The following is a 12,813-nucleotide window of genomic DNA, read 5'->3' on the forward strand; positions in this document are numbered from 1 at the left end:
ACTTGAGTACGTTTGATCAACGCACAAAAGTATTGGGGCATACACTCCACAGAGTTGCTGTAAAATAGTGCCATCTCGTGGTGTTGACTGCAGTGTAATGTGTTTAAAATCTGTGAAAACAATTCGGTGTACAATGCCCGGCTGCTCTGTTCCTAAAGGCCAGGATTGGAATATGTGGGTGTTTGCTGGCTGTCATTTACAGGTGCAGTTATCCAAATTGAGTTGTATTTCTTTAAGTGACCAGGAGAAGGAGATGTTGCTCCAGATTTAACTGCAGTGAATCTGCCTCAGACGCTAACTATTCCCCTCGGAACCTCCGTGTGGAGCTGTGAAGCAGACCCAGATTTCCCTGCCTCCCTGTAGGTTTTCCTCCCCCAAACTGGGTGTCATTTCTTACCTTGCGGATTGCTATCATCTTCTGTCCCAAAGCCATTGTTTGATCGGTTTGCTCAATTTGTTTACATGTCTGTAAGGATACCCACTCATTGGATGATAACAACACAAAAGGAGCCCATTCACTCCATCGTAAAATAACTATCCCATCAGTTCCGCCACCGTCCCATTCTCATTTCTTTCAGATCTGCAATTTCCCCACACCCCCCACTTCAACGATTTATCTAATTTAAAAGTTACTATTTAATCTGCATGCTTCTGAAGTAGATTGGCATAATTTACCATGCAAGAGGAAATTCCCCTCTCCCCTGGTTCCCCTGCCACATTTGTTTGACGGGATATTCCAAAATGTCCCTTTAAGTCTGGGGAAGGGGGGGGGGGGGGGGGGGGGGGGGGGGGTGCGCTCCAACTTGTGTCTGGTTCCGCCCTGGCTTTGTAATGTGACCCAGGACTGAGCTAATCTAGTCATGTGAGAATAAATCCCACCAAGACAGCTGGGGAATTTAAAATTAATCAAATTAACCTGAACTTAAAAAAAGATCTACTCAATAATTACATCCAGGGATTCACAACCTATCGAAAAGACAGAGCGGTGGGCAGGGGGGGCGGGGTTGCCTTGTTAATTAGGAATGAAACTAAATCAATAGCACTAAACGACATAGGGTCAGATGATGTGGAGTCTGTGTGGGTAGAGTTGAGGAACCACAAAGGCAAAAAAAACATAATGGGAGTTATGTACAGGCCTCCTAACAGTGGTCAGGACCAGGCGCACAAAATGCACCACGAAATAGAAAGTGCATGTCAGAAAGGCAAGGTCACAGTGATCATGGGGGACTTCAATATGCAGGTGGACTGGGTAAATAATGCTGCCAGTGGACCCAAGGAAAGGGAATTCATTGAATGTTTACAGGAGGGCTTTTTGGAACAGCTTGTGATGGAGCCCACGAGGGAACAGGCCATTCTGGACATAGTGTTATGTAATGAGCCAGACTTGATTAAAGATCTTAATGTAAGGGAGCACTTAGGAGGCAGTGATCATAATATGGTAGAATTCAATCTCCAATTTGAAAGAAAGAAGGTAGAATCAGATGTAAAGGTGTGACAGTTAAATAAAGGTAACTACAGGGGCATGAGGGAGGAACTGACGAAAATCGACTGGGAGCAGAGCCTAGTGGGAAAGACAGTAGAACAGCAATGGCAGGAGTTTCTGGGAGTAATTGAGGACACAGTACAGAGGTTCATCCCAAAGAAAAGAGAGGTTATCAGAGGGGGGATTAGGCAGCCATGGCTGACAGAAGGAAGTTAGGGAATGCATCAAAGCAAAAGAGAAAGCCTATAATGTGGCAAAGAGTAGTGGGAAGTCAGAAGATTGGGAAGACTACAAAAACAAACAGAGGATAACAAAGAGAGAGATGAGGAAAGAGAGGATCAAATTTGAAGGTAGGCTAGCCAGTAACATTAGGAATGATAGTAAAAGTTTCTTTAAATACATTAAAAACAAACGGGAGGCAAAAGTTGACATTGGGCCGCTCCAAAATGACGCTGGTAATTTTGTGATGGGAGACAAGGAAATAGCTGAGGAACTAAATAAGTACTTTGCGTCAGTCTTCACAGTAGAAGACATGAGTAATATCCCAACAATTCCGGAGAGTCAGAGGGCAGAGTTGAATATGGTAGCCATCACAAAGGAGAAAGTGCTAGAGAAACTAAGAGGTCTAAAAATTGATAAATCTCTGGGCCCAGATGGACTACATCCTAGAGTTCTAAAGGAGATAGCTGAAGAAATAGTGGAGGCGTTAGCTATGATCTTTCAAAAGTCACTGGAGTCAGGGAAAGTCCCAGAGGATTGGACAATCGCTGTTGTAACCCCCCTGTTCAAGAAGGGAACAAGGAAAAAGATGGAAAATTATAGGCCAATTAGCCTAACCTCGGTTGTTGGCAAGATTCTAGAATCCATTGTTAAGGATGAGATTTCTAAATTCTTGGAAGTGCAGGGTCAGATTAGGACAAGTCAGCATGGATTTAGTAAGGGGAGGTCATGCCTGACAAACCTGTTAAAGTTCTTTGAAGAGATAACAAATAGGTTAGACCAAGGAGAGCTAATGGATGTTATCTATCTTGACTTCCAAAAGGCCTTTGATAAGGTGCCTCACGGGAGACTGTTGAGTAAAATAAGGGCCCATGGTATTCGAGGCAAGGTGCTAACATGGATTGCCGATTGGCTGTCAGGCAGAAGGCAGAGAGTTGGGATAAAGTGTTCTTTTTCGGAATGGCAACCGGTGACGAGTGGTGTCCCGCAGGGTTCAGTGTTGGGGCCACAGCTGTTCTCCTTGTATATTAACGATCTAGATGACGGGACTGGGGGCATTCTGGCTAAGTTTGCCGATGATACAAAGATAGGTGGAGGGGCAGGTAGTATGGAGGAGGTGGGGAGGCTGCAGAAAGATTTAGACAGTTTAGGAGAGTGGTCCAAGAAATGGCTGATGAAATTCAACGTGGGCAAGTGCGAGGTCTTGCACTTTGGAAAAAAGAATAGAGGCATGGACTATTTTCTAAACGGTGACAAAATTCATAATGCTGAAGTGCAAAGGGACTTGGGAGTCCTAGTCCAGGATTCTCGAAAGGTAACTTGCAGGTTGAGTCTGTAATTAAGAAAGCAAATGCAATGTTGTCATTTATCTCAAGAGGCTTGGAATATAAAAGCAGGGATGTACTTCTGAAGCTTTATAAAGCATTAGTTAGGCCCCATTTAGAATACTGTGAGCAATTTTGGGCCCCACACCTCAGGAAGGACATACTGGCACTGGAGCGGGTCCAGCGGAGATTCACAAGGATGATCCCAGGAATGGTAGGCCTAACATACGATGAACGTCTGAGGATCCTGGGATTATATTCATTGGAGTTTAGGAGGTTGAGGGGAGATCTAATAGAAACTTACAAGATAATGAATGGCTTAGATAGGGCGGATGTAGGGAAGTTGTTTCCATTAGCAGGGGAGACTAGGACCCGGGGGCACAGCCTTAGAATAAAAGGGAGTCACTTTAGAACAGAGATGAGGAGAAATTTCTTCAGCCAGAGAGTGGTGGGTCTGTGGAATTCATTGCCACAGAGGGCGGTGGAGGCCGGGAAGTTGATAAATTCTTGATTTCTCGAGGAATTAAGGGCTATGGAGAGAGAGAGCGGGTAAATGGAGTTGAAATCAGCCATGATTGAATGGTGGAGTGGACTCGATGGGCCGAATGGCCTTACTTCCGCTCTTATGTTTTATGGTCTAACTATTAGATTGCCATAAAAACCCGTCTGGTTCACGGATGTTTGTGCGTGGCCTACACCTGATTCCAGACCCACAGCAGTATGGTTGACTCAGCTGCCCACTGAATTGGCCAAGTCACTCTTGTATCACAACGGCCCGCCCGCCAGAGAAATAGCGGTTTAGGAGAGAGGCACTCTCGGGATGGAAAATTGATGCTGGCATTGCCAGTGACGGTGACGTCCCGTGAATGGAGATGACCGTACTCCAGCCATTGGGAAGCCTGTGCTGCAATGGTCTCGTGGGAATTGATGTGTGATTAGGAATAGCATTGGGAATGTTGAAATGCTCCCTCGGAGGTTCAGTACCATCACTGGACACACTGCATTGGCTCCATTCAGGATGCACAATGCTGGCGAACAAAACGTTCCTGCCCTCCAGTATCCGAAGAGGGTGCTGCTTGGCAGTGGATAATGCAGAGGCGACAGAGAAGCAACCGGGAGCATCTCACAGGGTTTTCTGAGGCTAGAACTGATACTATGCTGCCTGCACAAACAGGCCGGGGGGGTGTGTGGGGGTGACGTTTGCGCCTTAATCCCGCAGCAATCTGGATTGAACAGGTCGTGCCCACTTGCCTCTTTTTTAAATAAACAAGTAAAGGTTGAGGGATGATCTAAGAATCTTTAAGAGCCACTCCCTTCTCCAAAAGACATCAGAGTCAGTAAGAAATAGAGGGGAGGTAGAGTAATTATCAATTGATTCATGTGTTCCATATTAAAGCATATTTCTGTTCTTTGAAAGATACTTTGTGTATTCTTTAATGTGGTGTGAGCATCTCTGGCTTGGCCAACATTTGTTGCCCGTCCTCAATTGCTGCCCCCGGGAAGGTGGTGGCAAGTCGCCACCTCAAACTGCTGCACTCCATCTGGTGCAGGTAAACCCACAATGCTGACAGGATGGAAAAATAATTTAAAAAAATAAATTTACAGAACCCAATTTTTTTTTTTCACAATTAAGAGGCAATTTAGTGTGGCCAATCCACCTACACTGCAAATCTTTTTTGGGTTGTGGGTGTGAGACCCACGCAGACACTAGGAGAATGTGCAAACGCCACACGGGCTATGTTCGAACCCGGGTCCTTGGCACCATGAGGTAGCAGTGCTAACCACTGCGCCGCCGAGCCACTCCCAGGATAGGAATATAATTAAGAATGCCTCCAGTGCCGTGAATCAAAAGTTCACCTACAATCCGAAATAGCCTAATGGATAGCAGGTCACCGTCTCCTGATCTGAAATGTTTGATTTATTTTTTTTCCGCGGATAAGAACGATATGTTGATGCGGTTGGATGAGAAACGGTGGGAGGGAAGCGTGTGTGGAGCACGGACCCTAGCATTGACCAGTCGTGCTGAATGGCCTGTGTCATCAGTACTTTACAGTGTTCCTGTTTCACTCGGCCTTTGAACTCAGCAGCTTCTGCCATCACGTCCTGACCATCTACAGAAGTAATTTTTCCAAAACTCAGTAATTTAAGCAAATCTACATGTAGGGCAATTGTGAAAAATTGTAGTGCCTTGTCTGATTTTTGAAGCTGAAATACGATAGCTGACTAAAGGTGCGTATCCCCTCTGACTTCACGGTCAAGTGAAAATTCACGCTTTGCAAAGCTGCAGTGGTGCAGCCATTTGATGCAATAGCACAGTACGACTTTGGAGAGGTGACCGTAGCTGGTGGGGAGCTCCATGCGACCTGGCAGGTTAAGTTAAAGTTGTTCCCTGTTGTCCCCAGTCTCTCTGCTACCTAATGAAGAATCGGAGGAATTGCCTGAATAATTCATTTGTACCGAGTGGCTGGTTACGGAGAAGGATTGTTGACAACTATTGGCAGCAGGACAACTTCACATTTGTCACAGGGAAGGTGACAGATATGAGATCAATGTTTGGGGGCTGGGGCTGGTGAGGAGAAACCAATCCAGCTAAACCTCTGACACCCTCTCCGGATGGCAGAGCTCTTGCCTGTCAGTTTACTAGCTTCCTGCCCAAGTGAAACAGATGGAGATTTGTACAGATTTGTTTTATTGATGTGTCTTTCTGATTTTCAGAATACGGAATTGAAGTTGGGTACCGGTAACCGTAAAGCAGTGTGTGTGATGGCCTTTCTCCTCTTTGTCGCATTTACCTTTGGACCTGCCAGGTGAGAATGAGTCTGTCTCCCTCATCAGAAATAGCGATTAATGCGGGTGTCCCCCACACAGCAAAATGCTTTATGTCACCATCTGCAAGCTTCCTGTTTCCTAGTTACATTTAGGGTCCTTGGTGATCGGGGGGTGTGGGGGGGGGGGGGTTTGCTACTAGGCTCTCGACCCGTCACTGCCTCCACTTCAAAATCCCTCCTTTGTTTTTGAGTCCCTCCGTGGCCTCACCCCCTACCCTACTCTTGGGTTTTGTGCATCAAAACCCTGCAGGACTAAGTATCCAGCTCGATCAGCATCCCATCCACCACAATAAACATTCACTCCCTCCACCACCAACGAACCGTAGCAAACGTGTGTATCATTGACACTGCAGGAATTCACCAAGGCAGCAACGGTTCAGGAAGACAGCTCACCACCACCTTCTCAAGGCCAATTAGGGACGAGCACAACTGAATCCTGGCAGGTTTGCCCAGTCTAACTGCACGCATGGGGTTACCGATTCCCTTTCGTAATGTCGGTTAAACAAAGATGGCTCGGATGACGGACCATATCATGCTGCCATCTAACGAAGTCACTTGACCTGATGACAGGATGCCTATCGTTCATCCACCATCTAGCTCTAAGCTACTTGTGAAGACTGCTCACAGCTAGTACCCTGGAGCAGGATCACAGGGTAGGCAAGTAAGAGCTGCATTTGTTCAGTACCATGCACAAAGTGTACTCTTGTCCTCTAATCTCATAGGCCGTCCAGTCATTTACATTTTTGATGTGGGAAATAAAATGCAGTGCAGGTGGATGGGGACGTGTGCGAACTAAATCAAGTTATTTGGAGCAGTCTGTGCCAAAATCAAGTTATTTGGAGGAGTCACGTGCTGTGGACAATGGGGAATCGGTGGATTTTCAGAAGACATTTGAAAATGTGCCACATCAAAGGTGATTGTGTAAAACAAAAGCTCACGGTGTAGGGGGCAACATATTGGCATGGACTGAAGATTTACCAGCTAATAGGGAGCAGTAGGCATCAATGGATCTTTTTCTGGTTGACAGGATGTGGTGCGTTGAATGCCACAGAGGGACCAGTGCTGGTGCCTCAACTTTTGAAAATATTAATGTCGCCACAGTCCCACAAGACCATAGGCTGCTCTCCCCTTTTGAGAGAGCTGTGGTGATTTAACCAGAGGATCACCACACCTCGGGCGAGGGACAAGGAGGCAAAAGCGAGGCCTTCATGAGTAACCTCAGCTGGTAGGGGAACTGAACCCGTGCTGTTGGCATCGCTCCGCATCGCAAGCCAGCCATTCAGCCACCTGTATATAAATTATTTGAATTCCGGGAACGATGGTGTGGTCGCTAAATTTGTTGATGGCACAAAGATGGGTAGGAAAGTAAGTTGTGAAGAGGACATAAGGAAGCTACAAAGGATATAGACAAGTTTAATGAGTGGGCAAAACTCTGGCAAATGGAGAATATTAAGGGCAAATGTGAAATTATCAATTTTGACAAAGAATTAAAAAAGAAGCTTATTATCCAAACGGTGAGAGATTGCAGAGCTCGGAGGGGCAGAGGGATCTGAGTGACCTACTGCAGGAATCACAAAAGGCTATAAAGGTACAGCAATAATTAGGAAAACTATTAGAATGTTATTACTTATTGTGAGGGGAATTGAATACAAGAATAGGGAGCTTATCCTTTAGTTGTGCAGGGCACAGATGTGCCCACATCTAGAGTACTGTGTACAGTATTGGGCTCCTTATTTAAGGAAAGATGTACATGGTTTAGGAGCAGTTCAGAGAAGGACTTCTAAATTAATACTGAATTGTCTTGTGAAGGAAGATTGGACAGGCTGGGCTTGTATCCACTAGAGTTCAGTGTAGTCCGAGGAGACTTGATTGAAACATATAAGATGCTGAGGGGTATCGACAGGGTGGATGTGCAGAGGGTGTTTCCTCTTGTGGGAGAATCTAGAACCCAGGCTCACGGTTTAACAATAAGTGGTTGCCCGTTTAAAATCGAGATGAGGAATAATCTTTTCACTGAGGGTTGTGGGACTTTGGAACTCTCTTCCTGAAAAGGTTGTCGAGGCAGAGTTCCTGAATATCTTTAAGGCAGAGCTAGATAAATTCTTGACTGACGAGGGGTGAGAGGTTATCGGGGAGGGCGTGTGTTTGGCCCGGAATGTGGGAGTTGAGGTTCCAATCAGATCAGCCATGATGCCATTGAATGGCGGAGCAGGCTCGAGGGGCCGAGTGGTGGCCTCCTGTTCCTAATTTACAGGACCTTTGAAATATGATTTGCCTTTGCCCTTCCTTCTGCAAACCACTGCTGATTTTTCTGTTTCCTCTTTCAAGTTTTCAAAGGGTTTGTGCGCAGCTGTCAATTCAGGCATGTTGAGGTCTGTGGTTTGTGTCTCTTAGCAGTCAGCATGATGCAATGCATAGTTTCCCAGTTGACGCATGTTCCTCTTCCTAGCCCAAGAGTTAAGTCACTAGTTAGAATGACTAAGGTAATAGCTCCCAGAATTAACTAAGGATGGGGTGGGCGGGGAGGTTCCCCTGGACAGCACTTCCATTTACAGGCAGCACCTCTCCCAAGAGCACCCAGGGCGCTTTTACAGCCAAGGCAGGCGCTTTTCATAGAATTTACAGTGCAGAAGGAGGCCATTCGGCCCATCGAGTCTGCACCGGCTCTTGGCAAGAGCACCCTACCCAAGGTCAACACCGCCACCCTATCCCCATAACCCAGCAACCCCACCCAACACTAAGGGCAATTTTGGACACTAAGGGCAATTTATCATGGCCAATCCACCTAACCTGCACATTTTTGGACTGTGGGAGGAAACCGGAGCACCCGGAGGAAACCCACGCACACACTGGGAGGATGTGCAGACTCCGCACAGACAGTGACCCAAGCCGGAATCGAACCTGGGACCCTGGAGCTGTGAAGCAATTGTGCTATCCACAATGCGACCGTGCTGCCCAAAATTATATTCAAATTTTACCATTTGCCATGGTGGGATTTGAACCCAGGACCCCTGAGCACTGTATTACTAATCCAGTGACAATACCATTACACCACCGCTACCTCCTTTTCTTTGGGAGTCGCTGTTGTAACATAGAGAAACGGCGGCAGCCAGCTGGTGCACAGCAAGCTCCTAGACGTGACAGACAATCAGCCGGCTTGTTCTGATTGAGGGTTGAGTGCTGCATATTCAGCACCTGTCACGCCTTCAGCACGTTCCAGAGTGCACCACAGCCAGCTGAGTGCTTTTGGGAGTGTAGTGATGTTCGTGATGTCGATAGCAGCAGTTTGCACACAGCAAGATCCCGCAAATATCCATGCCTTTTTCCGGCTGGTGTTGGCAATGGGGTAATTAGCCCAGGGACACAAGGGCGAACACCTTGTTTGCCTTCTAACATTGTTAACTTTCTGATTTCTTTAAACACCCATTCTTCTCAAATCATGACCTCCCATCCCATGCCTCTAACCTCCCGCCAGCCCTCCAGGATCTCTGTGCCTCCACTCATTCTGGTGTATCAACCTTCTGTATCCCCAATTTTATTCACTCCCAATTTTGTTGGCTGCATGGCCCCTAAGTTCTGGAATTCCTTCCCTCCACCTGTGTGTCTACCCTCCTTTTAAAAGCTACCTCTTTGAATTGAGCATCTGCCCTAATATCTCTTTGTGTGCCGCATAGTTGAATCCTATGAAGTGCCTTGGGCCCTATTGCTACATTAGAGGCAGTATATAATTGCAACTCATTACAACAGGAATGGAGTTGTTGACGGATCTTGCCAGTCGATCTCAGTCAACGAATCTACAATAGACATAGACGTGGAGCGAAGGAAGTCTCCAGTGGCAGAGCGCTTTGGGGTCCAAAATCACCTGCCCCTCCCACACAAGCTGCGCCCGCCACATGTCACGAATGAAATTACTGCTCTCCTTGATCTGAAAATGGTACTTTTGAACCTGTCCGATGCATACCTTCGAAGGCAGAAATTCCCTCAATCCATGTCTCGGCGATGCTTATTTTGGCAGCTCTCTCAATATTTCAGGAAGGAATTTAAAAATTGAATAGCGTTTTCATTGTTTGCAATTTTGCCATAATGAAAGTAGGACCTGAGCAGCTGCAGCCCACGGTACTGACTGTAAGCTGTGTCAACACGTCGCCATTGAATTGACGTTGTTGGCTTTTGTGTACACCAGTGAGTATCGCTCACTCTTTCAACTCAGAAGGCTGCAAGTCTACTCTCGGACCTGAGCATACTGTCTAGGCTGACACTGCAACGCCATGCTGAGGGAATTTTAGTTCTTTCACCTGGCATAATGGTGAGTTACTCGCCACAGAATTCCCAGCCTTTGACCTGCTCGTGTAGCACAGTAGCTATCTGGCTAGTCCAGCTCAGTTTCTGGTCAATGGTAATCCCCAGGGTGTTGGTAGTGGCGGATTCAGTGACGGTAGTGTCTTTGAATGTCATGGGGCAATTGTTAGATTCTCTTGTTGGAGATGGCAGTTGTGTGATGCGAATGTTGCTTGCCCAAGTCTGGATATTGTCTAAATATTTAATACAAGAAATTCAGCACTTTATTTGTGCCCTGCAATATCCCTCAAAAGGCAATGCAGTGTGGGGTTTTTTAAAACTTGGTTGAGGCAGATATTGGCCAGGACACCAGAGGCACTTACCTGCTATTTGAATAGTAGCTGGCGGTTTCTTATACAGCCACCTCAGAGGGTAGATCTTTCCTTTGTTTATAGGTTATGGTATCAATGACTGGGTCAGCGTTTATTGCCCATACTTAATTGCCCTTGAGAAGGTGGTGGTGAGCTGCCTGCTTAAACTGCTGCAATCCATGTGGTGTAGATACACCCACTGTGCTATTAGGGAGGGAATCTTACCTAATGTGTTTTGACCCAGCGACAGTGAAGGAACGGCGATATATTTCCAATTCGGGATGGTGAGTGACTTGAGGGGGAACCTCCAGGTGGTGGTACCCACATGCAACTGCTGTCCTTGTCATAGGCGCTATTATTTGCGGGTCTGGTAGGTACTGTTGAAGAAGCCTTGCCGGGATTTCTGAAGTGCATATCCTGGACAGTTGAAGGATGGCACCTCTGACAATGCCAGCCTGGATTATGTGCTCCAGTCACTAGAGTGGAGCTTAAAATCTATGAGCTTCCGATTCCGAGGTGTGGGTGCTGTACACTGAGCCATAATCATTCAGCACCGCAGGACATCCACCGCAGTGGATGAAGGCGGCAACATACTAACCCAGTTCACAGTGAAGCTCTTCCATATAAAGAGAATGAAATGCTGGAAGTACTCAGCAACCAGGCATTTTAACCTTTCAGAAACTTTTGGTTTTAATATTTATATTTGTTTTGCGGGCCTGTACTGTAAAGTGGGTGTTAGTGAATGCAGACTTTTGTCTGTCGGAACTAGCAATAAACGGTGCCACTTTCCCCAGGAAATTAAAATAGTCAAGCTTGAAGTAAACCTTTATTTATCGACACTTCTAATTAGTCTTAATCAACCCCCTTGTCTGAGTGAAAATGTTTAGACGGCTGTTGCTGTTAAATTGTTATGTTGTGTGTGTTTAAGGAACCACCTTTCCTCAAACTAGATCCCACACTTGCTCGGTGGTATTTTTGTGGTTTAGGGTTGAAAAGGAATTCTGCTTAATAATTGCAGGCCTCTGTTTTACTTACTAATTTTTGCACAAAATACAAACTTGTTGCTTGTTCCACCCTCGAATGCCGCTAATGCTGTGATCAGAGAGCATTATCATTAAACAGCAAAAGCCACTGGCTGTGGAGGGAGATGCTACTTTAGTCCGGATTGAGCTCGCACTCCTTTTAACACTCGGTCAACTTCAAACCAGTAACCACATTGGTGCAGTTCACAACCTGCTTTTCCCACTCGGTCAGACTGATCACCTTCACAGGCAAATCCTCCTCTCCTCCTTAACCAAAGCCCACTCGCCACAGCTACATACACAGTTACCAAAGGGAAAGGACTCTATTTGTACCGTTCCTTTTGTGTCCGAAAGCACTTTATGCCAATTAAGTTGTTGTTCAGACATGTAGTCACTCAAAGTAGCAAAGCAGTCAATTTGCAATCATGAAGCTGGCACAAACAGCAATACGACAATGACCACATCATTGCTTGTTACCGAGTACGGTCGATTGAAGGATGCCAGAGGTTCCGGTGAGAGCTCCCTTGCTATTCAGACTAGTGACTCTTGGATTTTTTATGTTCACCTCGGAGGGCAATCAGAGCCACCGTTTAACATCTCACCTGGAGGACCACGGCCCCGACTGCAGCACTCCCCCAGCACTGGAAGGGGAGGCGGTGGTGTAGTGGTGGTGTCACTCCCATCAGCAATCCAGACAACCAGGGCAATGATCTGGGGACCAAGTTCAAATCCTACCACAGTTCAATTTATAAAAAAAAAAAGCCTTGGAATTAAACACCTAATAATGGCCATGAAACCATTGTCGATTGTCCTAAAATCCCATCTGGTTTCCCATTGTCTTTTCAGGAAGGAAATCTGCCATCCTTGCCGAGCCTGGCTAGCAATGTAGTTGACTCTTAATAGCTCTCTGAAATGGCCTAGTGAGCCACTCAATTCAAGAATAATTGGGGAATAAATGCTGGCCCAGCCAGCGACACCCACATCCCATGAATAAAAACAATTGTGTCAAGGGGTATGGGGAGAACATGGGAGTATGGCGTTGAAATAGAAGATCAGCCATGATCATATTGAATGGCAGAGCAGGCCCGAAGAGGCTGAATGGTCTACTATTTTCTATGTTTCTATCTGTTTCGAGTCTGCATGTGTGCTGAGGTCTCTAGTGGGGCATTTGAACCCATGGATCTGCTGAACCGATGAGAGACTATGTCACAACTGCGACAGTCTTTTACTTTCCAAATTTCTAATGGCTGTTTTTCATTCCCCCCCCCCTCACTCTCTCATTTTCTC

General features: G+C 46.3%; 1 protein-coding gene across 2 annotated transcripts in view; it reads left to right on the plus strand.

Annotated features, from left to right (window-relative positions):
• atf6b (activating transcription factor 6 beta) overlaps positions 1–12,813 on the plus strand; it is a 104,991-nt gene that overhangs the window by 55,079 nt on the left and 37,099 nt on the right. For both annotated transcript variants that reach the window (XM_072475590.1, XM_072475589.1), the window contains exon 9: positions 5,743–5,834. In XM_072475590.1, the coding sequence (XP_072331691.1) occupies positions 5,743–5,834 (92 nt within the window). The remainder of the gene's footprint in view (positions 1–5,742; positions 5,835–12,813) is intronic.

The sequence above is a fragment of the Scyliorhinus torazame genome, chromosome 14 (genome assembly GCF_047496885.1).
Source record: "Scyliorhinus torazame isolate Kashiwa2021f chromosome 14, sScyTor2.1, whole genome shotgun sequence".
Taxonomy (NCBI): Eukaryota; Metazoa; Chordata; class Chondrichthyes; order Carcharhiniformes; family Scyliorhinidae; genus Scyliorhinus; species Scyliorhinus torazame.